Genomic DNA, 22008 nt, shown 5'->3' on the forward strand with positions numbered 1-22008 from the left:
AAAAAATTAGAATAAAAGATAATAGAAAAATATTTATCTTTTCCTTGCTGTAATATAAGTAAATTTTAATATTATGCAATTATTTTAAAATAAACTTAAAAACACTAAGAAAACAATTACAAATCTGTCCTGCTCTTTTAAGACATACATTTTTAGGTCCTCTTAGAATATAAAATATTAGTGCTTAACGAGGAAGTTTTGGTTTATGATTTACAATTTCAAAGCTATATTTATGCTGTTTGTACAAACCCAAATTAAAGATTCTAAACTATATTTCAAAGATTCTAAGTCATGTAAAATGAAGAGTATTACATAGCCTAAAGGAGTTCAAGAACAGAGATGCAGAAATATTATACTATATAAAACTGGAGAAGAAGGGGTTTCTTCTTGAAACAAAAGGCCAGAATCTTGAATGCTGGCAGACAACTTGATACTCTCATCTGAGGATAAAAGAACTAATATAATTTGAGAAAATTATGGTTAAAAATAATTCCTATATTCTTAATTTAAGAATAGCATATTGAGAGTTAAAAGCATCAGGCAGGACTTGTTTGAAAAAGAAATGGTCAAATTCTTTCAGGTTTTCTACTTTTAAACTCAGACATATAGTAAATTACAGACTTGGGACACAAAATAACATTCCCTGCATGGCGGAAATTTCTGTAGTCTAGTTGAATCTATTTTCAGTATCCATTTTGTACTAATTTCCCCAAGTTTCAAAGAATGAAAGTAGTCAATGAAATTGCAAAGCTCACATCTAGGACATTAGAAAAAATAATAGCCATTATATGATGGCTGGTATTTTTTAAAGTCTGGTTTTGCTTTAAGAATTACTTCAACAGGAATGAAAGAAGCATGCTTTCCCACCAGTTACGTAATCTGCCTGGTTATACTTGTATAGTATTCTACATAAAGATAGAATCTTTGGAAAAAAGAAAAAAAGACCTGTGTTTTTTTGCAATCGATGATGTTTACTTTTTATTATAAAGTACATGAAAAATATCAATTATTTCTTTTTAACTCTGTCTGCTGATTATTTCCAGATGTTTGAAATAACATAGAAAAAGCAAAGCAACAGAACAAATTTCATCCACTACACTGAAGGGTGACATTTGAATGTTTCATTTGTGAAGAGTCAATACTAAAGTTGTAACCATAAAAAGCAGAAAAACAATTGTCCCTTAAGTGCTTCCTGAATTATTTTTCCATAAAGAAACAGTAAAATGTGAGCCGTATATTTCTGCAGAGGAGTTACTTTTTTCTTTTCATAAACTTTTTTGCTTCTTTCAAAAGCCCTTCCATATCTTCCTTCTCTAGGTCTTCCTTTTCTGGTTCCCAGTCAGAATCTTCATCTGTTGGCTCGTATCCTTCTTCCTCATCATCTATAAAGCTGTCATTCAGGTTGTACTCATTGGGTTGCCCAACACTGTCATCTTCATCTGAAATGCTTCTCACTGAAAAACAGTTTAGTACATGGCACGTCAACTGTCACTCAACCTGGATTTAGAAATCTCTAACTGTAAAATATCTTTGTCAAGAAGATTTTACTTAATACATAGCTAACAATTACAAATTTCTAGAAAGGGGGCTAAAGCTATTATTTTTATTTTATTTTTTAACATTTGCTTAAATCAAACTTCCCCTACTATGAGGCTTCCAAGATTAAAATGTCCTCTGAGATTCATCATAATGATTCCTTAATAATATCACAATCAAGCTACACCACCTTCCACAAGGGCAGAATATATTTCTGTCCCAGTTACTCACTGTCCCTCCTTGCGATGTGATTCTATTTACCCATTCCCACTGACGTCAGACTTGGCCAAAGAAAAGTAAGTGGAAGTAGCGGCTTCCATGGAGAAGCCTTAAGGGTCTCTCTGTGATTCTGCTATTGCCATTTCCCTTCTGCTAGGAGAACAGTGTGCCCCAGACAGAGGCTGATCCTTCAGCCTGGATTCAGGATGAGACAAGCATGAGACAGAGCAACGGCCAACATGCAGCTACATGCATGCATATTAACATGACAGAGAAATACACCTATTTGTTGTTATAAGGCACTGAAATTTGAGGACTGTTTATTATCCCACAAAGCTAGCACAATCTGATTGACACACCAGTGTGTGCGCGCTCAGTCGCTCCAGTCATATCCGACTCTGGTGACCCCACGGGCTAGAGCCCACCAGGCTCCTCTGTCCATGGGATTCTCCAGGCAAGAATACTGGAGTGGGTTGCCATTTCCTTCTCCAGGTGACACACCAGAGTTGTGACCAAATGAGGAGATATAAACTTACAGACTTTGAAAAATTTAGCTTTATAGATCTTATAGCTTACACTTTGGTAAGACTAGAATTACTATGGTAACAACCATCAGAATTTACAGGTTTCTAAATAATATCATGATAGTAGAATTACAATTCTAAAATTCTTCTGTCTCAAAACTAATTTCTTCCCTCATTCCACTGTTTTCTTTTCACAGAGAGCAAGAGTTGGTTTAAAATAAGGCAGTGAGAGACCCTAGGGTGATGTGGAATGTTTAAAGGTTAAAAATGTTTGTACTTTTGAATATGCTTCAGCGGGGGTTTCCTCAATGGCTCATCATGTAAAGAATCTGCCTGCAATGCAAAAGACAAAGGAGATGCAGGTTTGATCCCTGGGTCAGGAAGATCCCCTGGAGGAAGAAATGGCAACCCACTACAGTATTCTTCTCTGAAAAATCCCATGGACAAAGGAGCCTTGTGGGCAATAGTCCGAAGGGTTGCAAAAGGTCGGATGTGACTGAGCACACACATATGCTTCAGCTAGCTTCTTCCTAAAACATTCATATGTAACAGATATAACTTAAATGAAAGCTAAGAAATTTGATAGGAAAATTTTTCATGGCAGAATGATGACAAAGAAAGTAATTTATTTGTCTTTTTAACTTTCATAGCCCAGACAGTTATTTCCTTCTTAATATCACTACTCATTTCAAGAGGATTTGAGACAGCTTATAATCATGTGCTTACTGGGATTAGTCACTCAGTCGTGTTTGACTCTCTGTGACCCCATGGACTGGAAACCCCCAGGCTTCTCTGTTCATGGGATTCTCCAGGCAAGAATACTGGAGTGGGTTGCCATTTCCTGCTCCAGGGGGTCTTCCCAACCCAGGGATCAAACCTATATCCCTTAGTCTCCTGCATTGGCAGACAGATTCTTTATCACTAGCACCACCTGGGAAGCCTGTGTTATCATGAGATAACACAAATAAAAGTAGAAATTAAGAACAAAGAAAGCAGAATGTAAGTATATCAACTTCAATTTTTAACATAATCAATATAGACTGAGCATCAAATTTCTCCCTAAGTTTCTTGGTAGCAGAAAGCCAAAAAGGCTACACAAAAACACACAATTCTCATTAGCACAAGAAGCACATCAGTTCCTTGAGGGAAGTCTGAGATTATATTTATTTGTGTACACTTCTTATCTCTTGTAAGCCTCTTGAAGGCATGTTTTATGTCTAACTAACCTCAATTCCTCATGTAACTTTTATGACAGAAAACAGTTAAAAACCATTTAGAGGATAGTTTGCAGAAGGGAAAGGGAGTGAGGAAGAAAGAACAGCAATGTTTCTGTTCTTGGCCATTCTGCTCTTGGAAGTATCTCATATATATAAATACTGCCATCTCAATTAACAGTCTCATTTTAGATTCAGAAATTAGCTTAGCAGATTTAGAAGGAAAATATATATAAAGGTGAAACTATTTCAGGTTCTCCTGCTTTATTGGCTGTTCCTTCTCCATCTTCTTTGCTGGATCTTCCTCATCTTCTCAACCTCTAAATTTCGGAGTGCCCAAATTTCAGGCTGGGACCTCTTCTCTAAGATACTCCTTAGGCTGTGTTCAGTCACCCAGGGGTGTCCAACTCTGTGCAACTCCATGGACTGTAACCTGCCAGGCTCCTCTGTCCATGGGATTCTCCAGGCAAGAAAAACGGAGCAGGCTTGCCATTTCCTTCTCCAAATACAGTCCTTAGATGATTCCATCTAGTTGCATATCCTAAATTCCCAAATTTATATTTTAAGCTCTGACCACAGCATAAATTCCAGACTCATTTATCTCACTGGCTGTGTACCATCTCTACTTAGTGACTAACAGAAATCTGAAATGCAACACTTCCAGAACACAGCTCTTGAGGTGCTTCACCCAAATGTGGTCATTCTCTTATCAATCTTGAACATATATGACTCTTCCAACCTTCCAGTTTTTTTTTTAATTAATTTTATTTACTTTATTTCGGCTATGCTGGGTCTTTGTTCTACGCAGACTTTCTCGAGATGCAGTGAGTGGGGGCTACTCTCCAGCTGTGGCACAAGAGCTTCTCGTTGCAGTGGCGTTTCTCACTGCGGAGCACAAGCGCTAGGGCGTGTGGGCTGCAGTAGCTGTAGCACGTGGGTTCAGAGGCTGCAGACCCCAGGCTCTGGAGCACAGGCTCAGTAGTTGCGGTGCGTAGGTTTAGTTGTTCCAAAGCATGTGGGATCTTCCTGGATCAGGGATTGAACCCATATCTCCTGCACTGGCAGGCAGATTCTTTACCACTAAGCTACCAGGGAAGCCCGTTCCAATCATCTTGGCAAGAAACCTTGGAGTTATCCTTGAATATCCTCAATAATATTTAATGTCAAGAGATCCTATTGGCTCTACCATCAAAATATATCCACCACTTCTCACATCCACTCCAACACCCTGGATCCAATAATACCATCTTCTTCCTGGTCTATTCCAATATCCTCCTAGGTGGGTTCCCTACTTCTATTCTTATTTGTTCACCAAGAAGCCAAAAAAACCTCCCAATAACTTTTATCTCACTCGGAATAAGATCTGAACTCCTCAATTGTAGCTCTTGGCCTTCAGGACCCTACAAAACTGGTTCACTAGCTCTTCTTGTCCCACCTGCCATTCTTCACTTACACTTTGTTCCAAGTCTATCCTCTCTTCACTGCTCCTTGAATAAACCAACAGGATCATCTCCAGGGCTTCTGAAGCATCCTTCCTACAGCCTAACACACCCATCCCTCAGAGAATCACCTGGCTAGGTCTCTCCTTCAGCCTTCTGCTCTAATATCAAATTATCAGAGTCCTTCTTTTACTGTCCTATTTGAAATGGAACCTGCTCCCACCCCAATACACACCCTTGCCATTCTGTCCTCTTGAGTCGTTCAGTTGTGTCTGACTCTTTGTGACCCCATGGACAGTAGCCTACTAGGCTCCTCTGTCCATAGGATTTTCCAGGCAGGAGTACTGGAGTGGGTTGCCACTCCTTCTCCAGGGGACCTTCCCGACCCATGGATGGAACCTGGGTCTCCAGGACTGCAGGCAGATGCTTTACCGTCTGGGCCACCAGAGAAGCCCACAGCTTCCTTCCCTCTGTCCTCTTACACAGCTTATCTTTCTTCTTAGCAGTTATCACTACGTGACATCACATAATTGGTAACATGTGCACTGTCCACCTTTGTGAAATTCTACAAGAGCAAGGTTCTGTCTCTATTGTATCCTCAACTCCTCCAACAATGCCTAACACATAAAAGACACTTATAGACACATATTTGCTAAATATATGAATAAATGAACCATATGCAAATCAACTGCTGAACACCTTCAGTTTACAGAAATGCTTTATTATAACCTACACTTTTAATCACTAGCCTGCCTGTCAACAAAACGAATTATATTACAGACTTTTATTTAAATCCTGATAACTGAAGGAACTTTAAGCTTCAATGAGCCCTGGGAATCTTTAGCAACTTACTGGATAGGTTCATTTGCTGAAGCAATAATAACATATTAATCAGAAGAATTCCACTCATTTCATCAAAAAAATTGTTTTTATCTATAAAATCATAACATCACACTCATGTTCCTTTAGCAAGAGGTTTAGAATCTGAAATAACCATATGTAACAGAACTCGTTGTAGCTGGTATTCCCGCCCCTCTACTTCACGTGAATGGCACTCTGAGCTTTAGGTGAAAGCAGCTGAAGAACTGCTTGACATGAGCAAGGCAAAGTCACGACAAGGGCAAGTCAGTGCCAGAGCTCAGCTCTATGTCCCTTCCTAGTGGTCCCAGGTCCACATTTCACGACAGGATTTTGAATGCTGACATTTTTTGTGGAACCAGTTAAATGCACCCTCTTGTAGCAAATTCTGTAGTAGTGACTTCAAATATTCTACAATACAAATGCGATCTAGATGGGAGGGCTTTTTTTTTAAGTGCTGAAGGTAGATCTGGGCCATAGAGATGATGAAACTTTATTTACTAGAAAATGCTGAATGCACTTGTTGATCTGAATTATTTCATGATTTCTTTCTTTTTTTTTTGTTGTTGTTGTATTTCATGATTTCTTGAATCATGGGAATAATCTCAGGAAACACAGTTCTGAAATAAATATGACTAGCACATAACCTATGAATAAAATGTCTGTCTTTAGCATAACAATTGAGTTTTATGCAAAGGGGCATTTGCAGAAAGCAGGAATAGACACCCATGCATGTATTCCCTGAGCAAGCTGAAGCATGGTATCTGAGTATCTGGATTCATATCAATGTATGACAAAACCCACTGGAAAAAATAAATAAATAAATAAATTTAAAAAAAAAAAAAGATATAAAAAAAAATAAATAAATAAATAAAGTGATGAAGCCAGTAAAGTTCATATAAACCTTGCTATAATACTGTTTGCTACACAAAAAATTCAAAGAAACCCTCTCAGACAAGGAAGCCTGTTATTTAGAGAACTCAGTCATGAGGAGTCACATTACAGACGATCCCAAACCAAGATCCCAACACTGTACATAGAACACCACGGTTAGAAGCTTACTGAAGTACAACAGTGAGAGCCTGACATGGAATAATAAGTGTTTAATATTTTTAAGCAATAGCAAAAAGCAATTTTTGTGGCTTTATTTTTTTGTAGTTGTGACTGCCAATAGATTTCCACAGAATTAAACGGTATAATGCCATTTTTGGAAAAATAAGAGCCTACATTTAGCATTTTCTTATAATACAAATAGTTTATTTGAAACCTAATTGTTGAGCATGTCTAAGAAATCAGAAATAAGCATGTTTCTTCCAAGTCAAGGTGAGCTCGGAAGCAGTCATTTTTTTTCTCTATCTTCACTTAGGTCACTTTTAAGTTTCTGGCTGCTAGTGACTGTTTATCTGTGATGTTCCAGTCCTCTCACCCAGTAAGAAGTCTCTAAAAAATAACATGGTTTAAGAAAAAGATATATACTAGGAGGGTAGAAGTTTAAAGATCTGTGTCATAAATCCCTTAACAATGAACAAGGCATTTATTGGAGTTTATCTTTTTATCTGTGAATCAAATGATGTTGATTAAATGACCTCAAAGATCCTTTCCAACCCCAAAGTTATAATTTTAAGAACAAAGCAGGAATCTTCATTTTCTCTACAGGAATATGAAACATACAGACAGGCTGACAGCTTGACTATTTGAAAGCAGCACAAGAGAAATAAGCTGTCACATATTTTTAAAAGTGATGGATAATACTGTTCTACCATAATAATGAAAAATAACAAACTCTAGAAAAAGTAACAAACTCTTTAACATATTTGAAAGAACATGCTATTAACTATTTGGTATTATTAGGATGTGGTAATTTCTGAATTTTCTTTTTTGCAGAAGTATTTATAATATTTCTATTATAAGAAATTTGTATCTAACATTTCCTGTACAACTTAAAATTTCACCATCAAGTTCCTATCCAAAGAACCAAGTCTGCAGAGCTACTAAAGAGTACACTGTGTTATATGCATGCTGGAAGATGTTTATGTGGAGGAAAAAATCTTTCCAAATTGTTGATTTTCTCCAAATAGTTTTCTGGTAACAGGAAATAAGAAGACAGATGTCTCATAGCAGATTTATAGTTTAACATCAATAATTCTTCAGGTTTTATTTTCCTTTCTTGTCCAGTAAATCTTAGAATTAGGGTATTAATTTTCATTTAAGTGAAAAATATTTTAGCCCAATATTTCTACAGATGAAAGCTTACTACATACTACAAGAATAAAGATGTTTAAATGCCTCATTTTACTACTGAACACTGATCTTTGTAATGAACCAAGCTATTAGTCGGGTATTCATATTTTAACTTTGGAAAAGCAGTTTGTGCAGGTCTATCCACTTTATTATATTAATACATTAAGTTTATTTCTTTTTAAAAACACCACTGCATTTGCCTTTTTCATGTTCTAAAATCTCTCAGCTTTTCCCACAGTAAGCAGCAGTTTACAAAATCCCATTTAGCATCACTAACCTTACTTAATAGCTTACTTTCTAGATCTTTTAGTTTCTACTTCTGAAAATAAAAAAGCCTATATAAGCATATGTATGCATACATTTGGAGAACTAGAGAAATACTGAAATAGTTTTCAGATCGGTAGAACATTCTAAATTTCAGCCATGAATAGTACGGATCCCCTCGAATCATGACTGTCACATAATAATAGGAGCCAGAGAGAATGACTCCAATAATCAAGTGATATGACACTGATGACAATTTCTTTCAAATGTTGTCAGCAAGTAAGGTAGCTAAGAAAGTTTAAAATAAAAATTTCCTAGCATTGATTACTCTTTTACTCGATATGCTATGCTAAAACTGTATGTAGCACTCTGAAAAAGTGTGGAAAGCTAGTAAAACTTTAAACAAATTAGATAAACAAGAGCTTAACAGATGATTACAGTCAAACCTACAAAAATCAAAATATATGGCATAAATTATTACATGTGTGGGAAAATTTTAGTCTGAAGTGTTTTAGAAGTGCTACAAATCAGAAATTAAATAATAAAATAGTTTCACATAGTTATTTTATATTGTAAAATTCTAGAGTAGTTGGTACATAGTATATGGGTCTTTATTATAACTTTTATTGTTTTATTATAGATTATTGACACTCCACCTCAAATTTAACATGTATAACTTAAAAAAAAACCAAATCCACAAACTACCTAGTTTTTCATCCTGATTTCTATTATCATCTCTAAGCTCCTGATATGAAATCAGGAGGAAAAACTAGGTAGTATGTGGGTTTGGTTTTTTTTTAAGTTATACATGTTAAATTTGAGGTGGGGTGGGTTTTTCCTCCTGATTTCTATTATCATCTCTAAGCTCCTGATATGAAGCTGAAACTACAAATCTTTGGCCACCTCATGTGAAGAGTTGATTCTTTGGAAAAGACCCTGATGCTGGGAGGGGTTGGGGGCAGGAGGAGAAGGGCACAACAGAGGATGAGATGGCTGGATGGCATCCCTGACTCGATGGGCATGAGTTTGAGCAAACTCCGGAAGTTTGTGATGGACAGGGAGGCCTGGCGTGCTGAGATTCATGGGGTCGCAAAGAGTCGGACACGACTGAGCGATTGAACTGAACTGAAGCTCCTGATAATTTGTACTTTAATTTTCATTCATTCCTATTTCCTTTGATTCATCCCATCCCCTACACCACGGCCAATCAGTTGGAAATTCCTCATTACTCTTCTTTCAAAATCTCACTTGTATCAAATCCTGTTTTTCCATTCTCATGGCAGCCTGGTTCTGGTCCTTCATTCACCGACCTAACATCCATAAAGCTTCCTCTACTCTGATTCGGGCAGCTCATCATTAAGCTGTGGGTGTGGTTATTTGTCACCAAATAACCTGGTCTAGCTTTCAAGAACTTCTACAATCTGACTTCAATGCATTCCTCTAGTATCATTCACAGTCAACAAACAGATCATAGAGAAAGCAAGAGACTTCCAGAAAAACATCTACTTCTGCTTCATTGACTATGCAAAAGCCTTTGACTGTGTGGATCACAATAAACTGTGGAAAAGTCTTAAAGAGACAGGAATACCAGACCACCTGACCTGTCTCCTGAGAAACCTGTTTGCAGGTCAAGAAGCAACAATTAGAACTGGACATGGAACAATAGACTGGTTCAAACTGGGAAAGGAGTATAACAGGCTGTATACTGTCATCCTGCTTATTTAACTTATATGCAGAGTACATCATAAGAAATGCCAGGCAGGATGAAACACAAGCAGGAATCAAGATGGTCAGGAGAAATATCAACACTCTCAGATATGCAGATGATGTCACCCTAATGGCACAAAGTGAAGAGGAACTAAAAAGCCTCTTGATGAAGGTAAAAGAGGAGAGTGAAAAAGCTGACTTAAAACTCAGCATTCAGAATACTAAGGTCATGGCATCCAGTGCCATCACTTCATGGTAAACAGATGGGAACAAAGTTGAAATAGTGACTGCTGCTGCAGCTGCTAAGTCACTTCAGTCGTGTCCGACTCTGTGCGACCCCGTCCCTGGGATTCTCCAGGCAAGAACACTGGAGTGGGTTGCCATTTCCTTCTCCAATGCATAAAAGTGAAAAGTGAAAGTGAAGTCGTTCAGTCATGTCTGACTCTTCGCGACCCCATGAACTGCAGCCTACCAGGCTCCTCCGTCCATGGGATTTTCCAGGCAAGACTACTGGAGTGGGGTGCCATTGTCTTCTCCTGAAACAGTGACAGGTTTTCTTTTTCTGGGCTCCCAAATCACTGCAGACGGTGACTGTAGCCACAAAATTAAGAGACACTCGCTCCTTGGAAGAAAAGCTATGACAAACCTAGATGGCATATTCAAAAACAGAGACATCACTTTGCTGACAAAGGTCCGTCTAGTCAAAGCTATGGTTTTTCTAGTATCATGTACAGATGTGAGAGCTGGACCACAAAGAAGGCTGAACACTGAAGAATGGGTGCTTTAGAACTATGGCGCTGGGGAAGACTCTTGAGAGTCCCTTGGAGAGCAAGGAGATCCAACCAGTCAATCCTAAAGGAAATCAACCCTGAATATTCACTGGAAGGACTGATGCTGAAGCTCCAATACTTTGGCCACATGATGTGAAGAGCCGACTCATTGGAAACGACGCTGAAGCAGGGAAAGATTGAAGGCAAAAGGAGAAAAGAGCGGCAGACGGTGAGATATTTAAGAGAGCTTCACTGACTCAATGGATATGAATTTGAGCAAACTCTGGGAGACAGTAAAGGACAGGGATGCCTGATGTGCTGCAGTCCATGGGGTCGCAAAGAGTCGGACATGACTTAGTGACTGAACAAGAGTATCATTCATTCACAGTAACTGCAGAGACTCTCCCTGTCAGTTAAACTGACCCACCTTCTAATTCCAAACACAACTTACTATTTTCTACCTCAATGTCCTTGACCAATCTATTACTCACTTTGCCTAGGATATCCTATACCCACCTACCCAACGCTAAGAAACAAAGATAATTGAAATCCTACCACCTTAAAGACCAACTTTACTTAAAATTCCCTTACTAAGTTACCCTGATTAACTGTAACAAAAAGTACTCCATCTCTTTTCTCCAAGATTGTAGAGCATCTCACCACAAGCATATGGAGCCACAGCTGGTTTTCATGTATCTCTGTAGTTCTGCTCACTTGGAAGTCATATAATAAATGAATAAATGCATGTGTAAGTGAATCATTACATAAATGAGATTAAAATCTGGGTAATGCTAAACCTTAAGGATTTTGGAAATAATAAAAACATGTATGTTAAAATTATATGTCAAGTATCTCTAAGAAATATAGTGAGACTTATAATATAAAATTTTAAATACACCAGAGAGTTTAATTTATACATTTTACAGTGGGAAGAGATATCCTGACTATACTGCCACATAACTCTTGAAAGTACATTAAATGGAGCAGGAAATGGCAACCCACTCCAGTACTCTTGCCTGGAAAATTTCATGGACTGAGGAGCCTGGTAGGCTACAGTCCATGGGGGTCACAAAGAGTCGGACACGACTGAGCAACTTCACAAAAAAAAAAAAAAAAAAGAAAGTACATTAAATATATAAGGCTAAACTGTTATGTTAAAATATCCTATTTTTAAAAAAAGGATTTCCAATGAAATAAACATTTTTCTTAAAAAAAAGCTAAATATTCTAAAATTATGTTCTTCATTCCGAAGATACTTCAATGATAATTCAAAGAGATTTTTCAAAGAAAATTGAGGTACTTTTTAACAATACCATATGATGTATATTGACAGTTTTCAGATAAATGGTTCCTACTTATACAAAGATAAACAAATCTATCAAATGCTCTTTCATGGGAAAATGCTAAAATTTGTCAATAAAACAGAGTTTTAATCAAATATTATTATATTATTGTTCAAAGTAATATTTTTGAACTTTTGAAACTTTTGAAAGTTAACAACCATAAATGCTATAGCTTCAGATACAGCCTCAGCAAGGAAAGCATAACATATAACCTCTATACCATATTAACTGAGATACAGTGATCATATTTGTATCTGGAGTATTAAAACACTAAAGTGTGCTTTAATAAGAAACAGTAAATAGAATTCCCTTGTGGTGAAATTAATTATTTTTATCACCTGGTTACAGGTTGACTGTGTTTATACATATACAAATGCATGTGGACATAGCCTGGCATACAGTTTATTCTCTCACTCTGTGGGCAGACATACTGGATGCTGAACTGGCCACTGCGTTATATGAATGATACAAAGAAGCCAGAATTAATTAAAGGGAAAAAATACTAGAGTTCAGAAGCAAAGGAAACAGAAGGCAAAACAGGTTGATGTAAGCAGGACTGATGGTCATTTGATAGTTGTTGCTTTGATGTTTGTCCCCTACTTCTCTTCCCCCAAAACAAGAGTTTCTATTAAGGATCTCTGGTTTTGAAGAAAGAGACTCTACTTCGGTTCCAAGGGTAGAACAAACTAATCAGTGGTCACAGTGATTCATTCAAGAATAAGAATGTGATTTAAACCAGTTTTTTTTTTTAAGTTAGTTTCATGATTTTTCCTAGGAATAGCAAGAATCAAAGTTGTTTTCTCTCTCTCTTTAGGTGTTAACATGGATGCTTATCATCCCAGCTGAATAAGATTGCATATAGATCCTTGCTGGGGAGAGCAGCCAGTCTTAGGATAAAAATCACTCCTCTAAGGACAATATGATGGAAGGAAAGTGGGTTATTGGTGACATTACTGACATTATTAATGAGTTGAAGCAACAAATCTTGTCTAATCTAGCCTTACTTCTGAACTTTTCAGTAAAAGAAGTCAATATGCTCTCTTTATCATTCAGGCCAGTTGGAGATTTTAAGGTACCTGCTAACAAAATAACTTAAACAGATACAAAGGAAAATATATATACACTGTTAGACAATGATTGCAGAAAAAATCTTCTATATAAAAATTTATCATTTTTAAATCTAAGAAAATTAAAATCAATAATTCAACAAATTCACAGAAGCAGAGATTTTTTTAAAAACTCATTAAGTGGCAACTGTCTCTAGGTTTAACAAGAGAATCCATCTGAAGGTTTCATTTTGAGTTTCCTCAAGTAAAATTACTTACCTGGAAATGTACTATGTCTATATTCTATCTTGTGCTGGGGATTCTTCCTAAAAAAAGAAAGAAAGAAACAAAAGAAAGCAAATATAAGGTCAGGTCTGACAATCACTAAAAATGAATAAGACTATTTAAATTAAACTAGAGCACTCACTAAACTACAAATAAAATTAGCAATAAGCCTCTTGTTGATAAACATTTGCTTTGTTATTGCTGTTAACTACAGTTACCATGCTGTTCAAAGCACCTATTTTTAATTACAACATTTACTGAGTGCCTACTCCATGCCAGGTATAGTGTTAGATGCAAAGTGTGGTGAACCAGACAAAGTCCTTCCCTCTTGACTTACATTCTACAGAAAGGCAATATGAGACAAATAAAATACAATATACTGTATTTTTAAAATGTCAATATCATATATCACATAAAGATATGATGTAAATTAGTATATAAAATACTTAACACAAAGTATCAAATAGTGTGTTTGTGTAATATCTAAAAGGATACTTTTAAGGCTCTTTTAGAACCCAAAAACAAAAGCATACAAGTCATGTGTCTCCAAATGATACCAATCAACTGTTATGAGAAAATAAGAAAGTCAATATGCATTGAGAAACATATAACAACATATCCCAAAGTCAAATAGAAACCACTGTTCGAATATCTACTTTTGATTAAATATATTGACAATCTATCATTTTATTAAACAAATGTTTGGGTACACTGTATACATATAAGACATTCTCCAGATAATGCAAAATTGCCCAGGCAGCAAAACTTCAAAGCATTAACTGGTCCACCATGCTCCACTTGGTGGTTACCTTTCTCTTAGGGGGCTAACAAAGGAGAGTTGGGGAGTGCTGACAACAGACATAGGCTGAGATGGACCTATGAAGCTGTTGAGAGGATTTAAGTTTAAGGGCTTAGTAGGTGGTAAGTAATTACTGTTGCCCATTTGTTCATTCATCAGTGGTCCAAGAAATAGTCACAGGGCACTTATCACATGCGAGGCTCTGTGTCAGGTGTCAGCGACATTTCTTCTTGCTAATCTCTCTTCTTTTGGGGTAACTTTTCCTACAATATGAGCGTAAACACAGGACAAGAGTGCAGCCACACAATTAATCAGGGTCATAACTCAACAGTTTTGAAAAGTGGAGAAAAGATTCACCAAAAGACTGTGTGTTTGGGGTAATTAACCCAAATCTGACTGAATGAAAAAGAAACCTCAAGGTTCAAAGAAATAAACTGGACAACTTAAATGTGATGAAGGGAGCTGCAAATGAACAAAGCTGCCATGATGCTTTGTGGGAAGATCTTTCCTCACTGAACATGCTGGCACAGGTCATTAGCTTGTTTAATTCAATCTTTATTAAAGTACAATTAATGTTGGATATCAGGAGAGGTAGAAAAGAAAAATGAAAGACATTAATACCAGAGGTAGTTTTCATCAATAATCTAGAAAAAATTGCTGATCCTCTGAGATTATTTTTGGTAATATTCTTAAAATCTTTTTGTTATTATTACTGTGGTAAAATACTGGTAACTTTTTTTATTCTAAATGTCAAACTACTGAAAAGTAGTTGATTGGTACACAGAAATTCCATATATCCTCATTGAAATTCTTCAAGTGTTAACATTCTACATAGATGCCTCACTATTATCTATCTAGAGTCATTTGCGATTTAAAGGCTTTTTCTCCTTCCTTTAATACGTTTCCTTTCAGAAAGCAGTCTGAAAGCAGTCCTATCTTTTCCTGCTTTGCCCTGAACAGAGCAGGATTATTGCAAAGCTCAATGTGATATTAATTGTTTGCTACTGGAGTCTCCTTCAAAAGCTGCTTTAGAAACTCTCAAGCATCTAAAAACAAGCACAGAAATGAAATCAAGTGAGTTAATGGAGATAAGTACAAATTTGTGTACCAAATACCAGTTAAAAGACTGCTGACATCAGTTCTCAGGTTAGAAAAACTAAAAGGAAAAGTATCCTTTTTAAAAGGCCAAATGAAGCCTGGTGGGGACAGGGGTAATGGTTCATCCTTAAAGTTACAGAAGGTGGTTATCTTGGGACACATCCACAGCTGCACTCATATACCGATCTACATAATCTAACCTCATATTCAACTTAGGAAAAGGCAAGCCCTTTCAGAATAAATGAATAGCGGGAAAGGTTTACACTGGTACATTCCAAAAAAGAAGAACAGAAATAAGTGTTATGAAATTTTGTGTTCAGAAAAGGAAAAGATTTTCAGCTCCATGTGCAGATTTTCATCTGCCTTAAAGGGGGAAAGGGTGTTTCTTTAAGGTTTCCTTAACAGTTTCTATCCTTTTGTAAGAGAACTTGGTACTATTTTCATTAAAAGGCAGGTGTAAGACTGCAATGTAGACCAGAAGAAACTAGATGTGCTGGTGCTTTTCCACATTTAACTTAGACATTATCTTCCACAAAGTTAAAAAATTAACTTAGAAATTAATCCACAAATTAACTTAGAAATTAACTTCCAATTTAAAATAAAAGAATTAATATCAATATTCTGCTAGTTATTTTATTGAAAATGAAGAAAAAATATCCTCTGGGATAGGTTCAAAAGTTTTCTGTTTTAGGGTATTTTCAAATATACTTTATTCTTTCTTGATGATATAACTCACAGGATAGATTTTAATAAGAAAATAAGCCAAAGCAGAAACAAAAATACATCATCACAGGCAAAAGCATATTCAAAATAAAAACAAATTTTAGACATCTTGTTTACATAGCAATTTAAATGTAAAAAAATTAAGTATTCTGAATGTTAAATTCCTTAAATCATCCTCTCCTTCAAGGTCCCTCATGATCTTGGTCTGTACCTTTATTTGCAGCCCAATCCTTCATTTCTTCTTTGGGAAAACAGCTTCTGATTTTTTGCCATCGATAGGCACTTGCTCACAGCCAAGAATATTCTTCCTACTATACTTAGGAAGAATTATACTACCTACCTAAGTACCTTCCTCAGGAAAACAACTCTGATAATTACTGGGTAATACCTCCAGAATATATTGTCCGTATCTACCATTTAGTACTCACCACATAATTTCTTATGCAGTCATTTAAATTTTCAACACAAATGTGAGTGTGTGTGTGTGTGTGCGTGTGCATGTGTATGTATTATCTCATCAGTCAAATGAACTGCTGGAGGTTGTGGCTTTTTCTTACATTATAAATATCTTTTACAGCTCCTACAAGAGCACCTTTTATGAGGTGGCATTCAACTATACTTTTCATAAATTACCTACCTACTACAATATAATCAACTCTTTCCCTTCAAAGAGTTTTTTTAATTGAGCTTTTACATGAGTTTCCAAAATGATGAAATATTTTCTATTTAAGAGGAAAAAAAAGACACCTATTGTTTGCTACCTTTACTATTATTTCAAAATGATTATTGAATTTGCAAGAATCATTTGCAATACAAACCAAAGTTTAAAATTCTCATTGGCTGGTACAAAAAGCAGTTCCAATCATTTCTAGACTGACAAGTTTTCTTATTTTTTTTCTTTTTCTAGTAAATCATAATCTATGGATCCTGATGTTTTTAGAAGAATTTCCTTTGAAAGGCAGTTTTTCTGTTGGATACAAGCCTATTCTCATTATGTTGAAAAGAATGTTCACATGCTGAAATTGCTCTGTGCTCACACCTACAAAGTTAATAATCAAAGTATTCATGGAAACTTTTTACACAAACCTAGGGCTAAAATGTGTTAAAATTTCCTGCCATTAACAATTCATATTACCTCCCCAGGAAACAATGAAAATCTGACAATCACATTAAGCGGACTCCACTGCAAACAGGTTCCTGAGATACTGATTGCTCAGCATCACATGACACTTAGCGCTAGTCACTCACTCACTCCAGTCAACAGGAACACAGAGTCCTTCACATACGGTTTAGGGACAAATGCCACGGTGACTTGGACCTGTTCTCATCTGGCTTGTTAAAGTTTAAATCACCAGCATTATGCTGTAGAAGGTGTTCAAGGTTTCGAGATTAGAAGAACCGAGGCTGAATTCAAACTACACTGTTTACTGGTTTTGTGATTCGGGGCAAGTCCTGTGAACAAGTCTCCACTCTTATCTGTAAAGCATGGAAAATACTGCCTACCTCACAGAGGTAGTTTGAAGTACTAAATGAAGTGATGTGCATAAACATTTGTGGACCATTAAGCATTTTACAGGTGTCAATTATTTTTACAGAAACAAATTAATTTTACTTTAAGATAGCCAACAATGTCTGAAAACTCTATGTAAAAGTTGGCCGGTAAAAGTAACTGCCAGCTAATATTAAACAGCTGAGATTTTCCTTCAATAATACAGTTACTACCCTTGAATATTTCCCCCATCGTCCTTCACATATTTATAGAATATTTTATAACATTTGCCCATGTGTATCCTATTTTAAAATATCAGTTATTAATAATACAGCAGAAAGTCTTTTTCATATTACCCTGGGTTAAAGTTAAGCGGCAATACTGTACAGCTCTTTGGGAACATATGAATATCTGAAATAACTTTCAAGGACAATGTAGCAAAATTCCACTCAGGACTTTTTCCTAATAGTAATTGGAAATACTTAAGAGTTCATTCATAAAAAATTTACAACAACCTTTTTCATAAATAGCATTTTTGTAACTCAGCAGGCCTCAAAATCCTGTTCTTTGACTTTTTTTTTTTAATCTTTGGGTTTTTAAACACAGACATACACACTTATAACTACATCAGGTTTTTATGAGCTGTTATATTTTAAAATACACATTTTAGAAAGCATTTCTGGTCTTGTGAATGATATGAATAACAAATACATATCTGAAGGAAAAACATTCAGAAAGAGAAAATTAAAAATGTCTTCAAATTTGCTAAGGTCCTGAGGTGGGAACAAGCTAGGGTATGTGGACAAATACAAAAAGCTTGCATAGCTCAACAGGAATGAGGGAGAGGAAAGAGTAGGAAATGAAGTCAGAGAAGAATTTGAGCCATGGTAAAGAGTTTTGTGTGAGGCTACTGGACAATTTTGAATAAGAAATCAACTTGATATGACATGTTTAGAGAACTGCTCTGATTGCTGTGTGGAAATGAACTATTAAAAGGCAAAATAAGAAATAAGGATGTCAGTTAAGAAGCTACTATTGTATGTACACCAGATCTGAGATGACTGTGGTTATGACTTAGATGACTGAGGCAGAGGAATTAAGAAATGGTCAGGTTCTAAACATATTTTAAAGGCTGAAATGGTAAGAACTGCTGATGAGTGATGTGAAGAAAAGAGAAGGATCAAGGTTGCGTCTTGGTTTGGCGCCTCGGTGTGAGAATGGTGAAATCATTTACAAAGGTGGAAAACACTTGGGAAAGAGTTGTTTTCATGACAAAAATCAACAGTTCTGTGTTGGATAGGATAAGTCTGAACTATTTTACAACCAAGTGGAGGCACTTAAACAAATGAGTCTGGAGCCATTACACTGAATTAGCTCACCTAGGGAGTAAGAACAGAACAGCAAAGGTAAAGGATCAGAGAACTGCACCCCGGGGTTCAGCAATAATTACAGGCAGGAAAAAGGAGACAGCAAAGAAGGCTGAGGAAGAGTAGCCAGGAGTGTTCACCGACCTGACTTTATGAACTGGACTATATTTCTCTCTGTTCTAGATTTCCCTACTATTGAATGGAGGCCCCCAGAGCACAAATGTTTCAACCTTCTTGTTTTCATGAGGACTAAGGCCCAGGAAAATCAAATGGCATGCAAGGTTTTGCTACACAATTGGCATAACCATAACTAGAACCTAAGTCTGCTGATGTAAAAACTCATTATCTCTCCATCACAGAGATACCTAAAGATTAATTAGGCAGTGATAAGAACAGAATAATAATTTTTACTTTTACTTCCAAAAATTTGATAACTTAATACTAAACTTACCACTCAAAATTTTCAAATGAATCTAAAGTACTGTTTCACCTCAACTTTTATAAAATGGACTTTTATAGAAGTCTTTTACGAAAGACTTTATAAAAAAAAACTTTTATAAAAAGCATGTCTGATGCTCAATATTCACTCAAGGAGTAAACGATCATACTATGCTTTTGTTTTCATTGCAAAATAATTTATTTTACACTAGTGAAATTCAACATTTATTTTAAAACCTAAAGCAAAAACATGAATCCTATGATTTCAAATATTTAAGTCTCAAATTTAGGAGAAAAAGAAAAATTAAAAATATGATCCTACTGAAAGAGTAAGCCAACATAAAATAATAGAAATTAATCAATCTGCTATTTTAAAATCATTACAATTTACTATCTCTGAAAATGTGTTTATATATATGTGTGTGTGTGTGTGCACAATTAACTAAATATAACAAAGAAAAACAGATTTGTTAATGTACATTCAAATAAAGAAGAAAGAAAAACAAAACTCCAGCACATTTTGCCAAGGCTACATGACACATCACATATCAAGGAGCAATGTTGTTACTACTATTTCTCTTTTGATGCTTTTACTGTTACTTCTAAATGAAGTTTAAAAAAAAATTACAGCCATGTCTTCAGGTAAAACTGTGTAACCAGTGATTAACATTTACTCTAAGATACTTTCTTCTAAGACTGTATTCTTATACATGATTAAAGAATTGTGAACATGACAGGTTACTTCTATATGCAGGTCCTATAAAAATGGGTGATGTTATCAGCTTTGATTATACGTAACTCGACAGCCTGACATGACTGATTCTGCGAACCTCAACTATGAGGCAATTAGTTTCCCTATGAAAACCCATTTATTTTGCCTCAAATAATATAGTATGAATTTATACTAAATACACATGTTCCTATTTTTATTAAGCAGCTTCAAAAAATCAGCATTTTGTAGTTTAAGGTGTACATTTGCATACATGATTAGGATAATACTGCAAAAACAAACAAACAAAAGATAATACTGCAATAACTTGGAAAACTTTGAAAATAAAAGAGAAAATAGCAAAAGATTTTATATAATAGTTGGGCTTTCCTGGTGGCTCAGCTGGGAAACAATCTGCCTACAATGCAGGAGACCTGGGTTCAATCCCTGGGTTGGGAAGATCCCCTGGCTCTAAACAGCTAGCCACTCCAGGATTCTGGCCTGAAGAATTCTATGGACTGTATAGTCCATGGGGTCGCAAAGGGTCAGACATGACTGAGCGACTTTCACTTTCACTTATATGATAGTTATAAATCTGAATCAGCAAATAACAAAAGATAGTAATTTTAACATCAAATATATGTTTTTTAAAATGAATTATGCTTAAAAAAATGAATTATGCTTGTGGCAAAAACACTGTGTTCTTTCACAGCATACAGATCATGTCGTAGATTCATTATAATGAGAGCACTTACATGGTGACTGACACACTTCCCTACGTCATCCCTCTTAGAAGGTATTACAATTAAAAAAAAATAGTGGAGCTCTGGCTTCTGGAAAATATGAAGGTACCAACACTTTCATTCGTATAATACATGCCTTCCTAAGGTTCTGTAAATCTAAGGCAATATATGTGAGTTTGACTTTACATGTTGATACTAAGCCAGTTGAAGATGGATTCTGCTCATTTTAGTGTATATACATTCTAAGTTTAGTGCTTAATTTAACAAATAAAAACAGGAGTAATACACTGCATAAAATCCTATTATGCGCCAGAGGAAGTGAGTCAGTGGCAAGCACAGCAATCACTGGGTTATCCTGGACAATAAGTGTCTAATTTAGACAAGTACCTTAAGCTAATCAAATGCATTAAACTGAACGAGCCTTCTGACAGATTGCAGTATATAGCACAAAAGGGAAAAAATCAGTTAAATGGGCAAGATACTGAAAATGATACCATGAACTAGTTCTTTCAAATTATCGATTTTCAAGCTGATTTAATTTTGTTATATTTTTAAAAGTATAACGTCAGAGAAAATGTTAGTAACGCCTATAGTTTTAGGAAAAAATAAAATTTAATAATTAAGGATGGTTTTTTCAACATCAACTTCCTATATTATATGGGAATTTTTACTTTTTACTGCATAACTTATTTATTAACATATGATCCATATCTGTCTTACTCATTGAATAAAATATCTGAAAATTAAGTATATCCATCTACATACAGTTTTATGTTTTCATATTTGCTCTATAGTGATAAAAACTTTGACCGCAGATGACAATACTTGCAAATACAAAACAATACCACATAAATTTAGGTAGCTGATGCAGTGTATAAGATTAAGATTATTCAGTGTAGAATACAACATTTGAGATCACCTAGATTTACCAACAAGAAACTGACTTGGACTCATTCAAGGGATTAGAAGGTAAGACTGGGAAGCAAACAAATTATAAACCAACCTAATATTTCACTTGAGAGAATACTTTTTACCTGAGAATAATTCTAATCCTGTTTTGTGAAGGCAAATTTTTAAAGATAAAAAGCAAAGATATTTTGGCTCATGAATTTCACCTCTTTCAAATGAATCAACCATCACGGAGTACAGGCATATCACAACTTTACTTTTAGAACACATATATTGATATATATTTA

The 22008-nt window shown here is 35.6% G+C and overlaps 1 protein-coding gene across 9 annotated transcripts in view; it reads right to left on the bottom strand.

Annotated features, from left to right (window-relative positions):
• The window catches only part of APLF (aprataxin and PNKP like factor), a 126177-nt gene that overhangs the window by 32470 nt on the left and 71699 nt on the right, over positions 1 to 22008 (bottom strand). For 4 of the 9 annotated variants that reach the window (XM_061155161.1, XM_061155158.1, XM_061155160.1 and 1 more), the window contains exons 8-9: positions 13441 to 13487; positions 136 to 1454 (exon numbers count right to left, since the gene is read on the bottom strand). In XM_061155161.1, coding sequence (XP_061011144.1) covers positions 1252 to 1454; positions 13441 to 13487 — 250 coding nt within the window. In that variant the 3' untranslated portion in view covers positions 136 to 1251. Of the gene's footprint in view, positions 1 to 135; positions 1455 to 13440; positions 13488 to 22008 lie in introns of those variants that run through there. The other 5 variants (XM_061155154.1, XM_061155162.1, XM_061155155.1 and 2 more) reach the window with 5 other exon arrangements.

Source organism: Dama dama, chromosome 11 (assembly GCF_033118175.1).
Source record: "Dama dama isolate Ldn47 chromosome 11, ASM3311817v1, whole genome shotgun sequence".
Classification (NCBI taxonomy): Eukaryota; Metazoa; Chordata; class Mammalia; order Artiodactyla; family Cervidae; genus Dama; species Dama dama.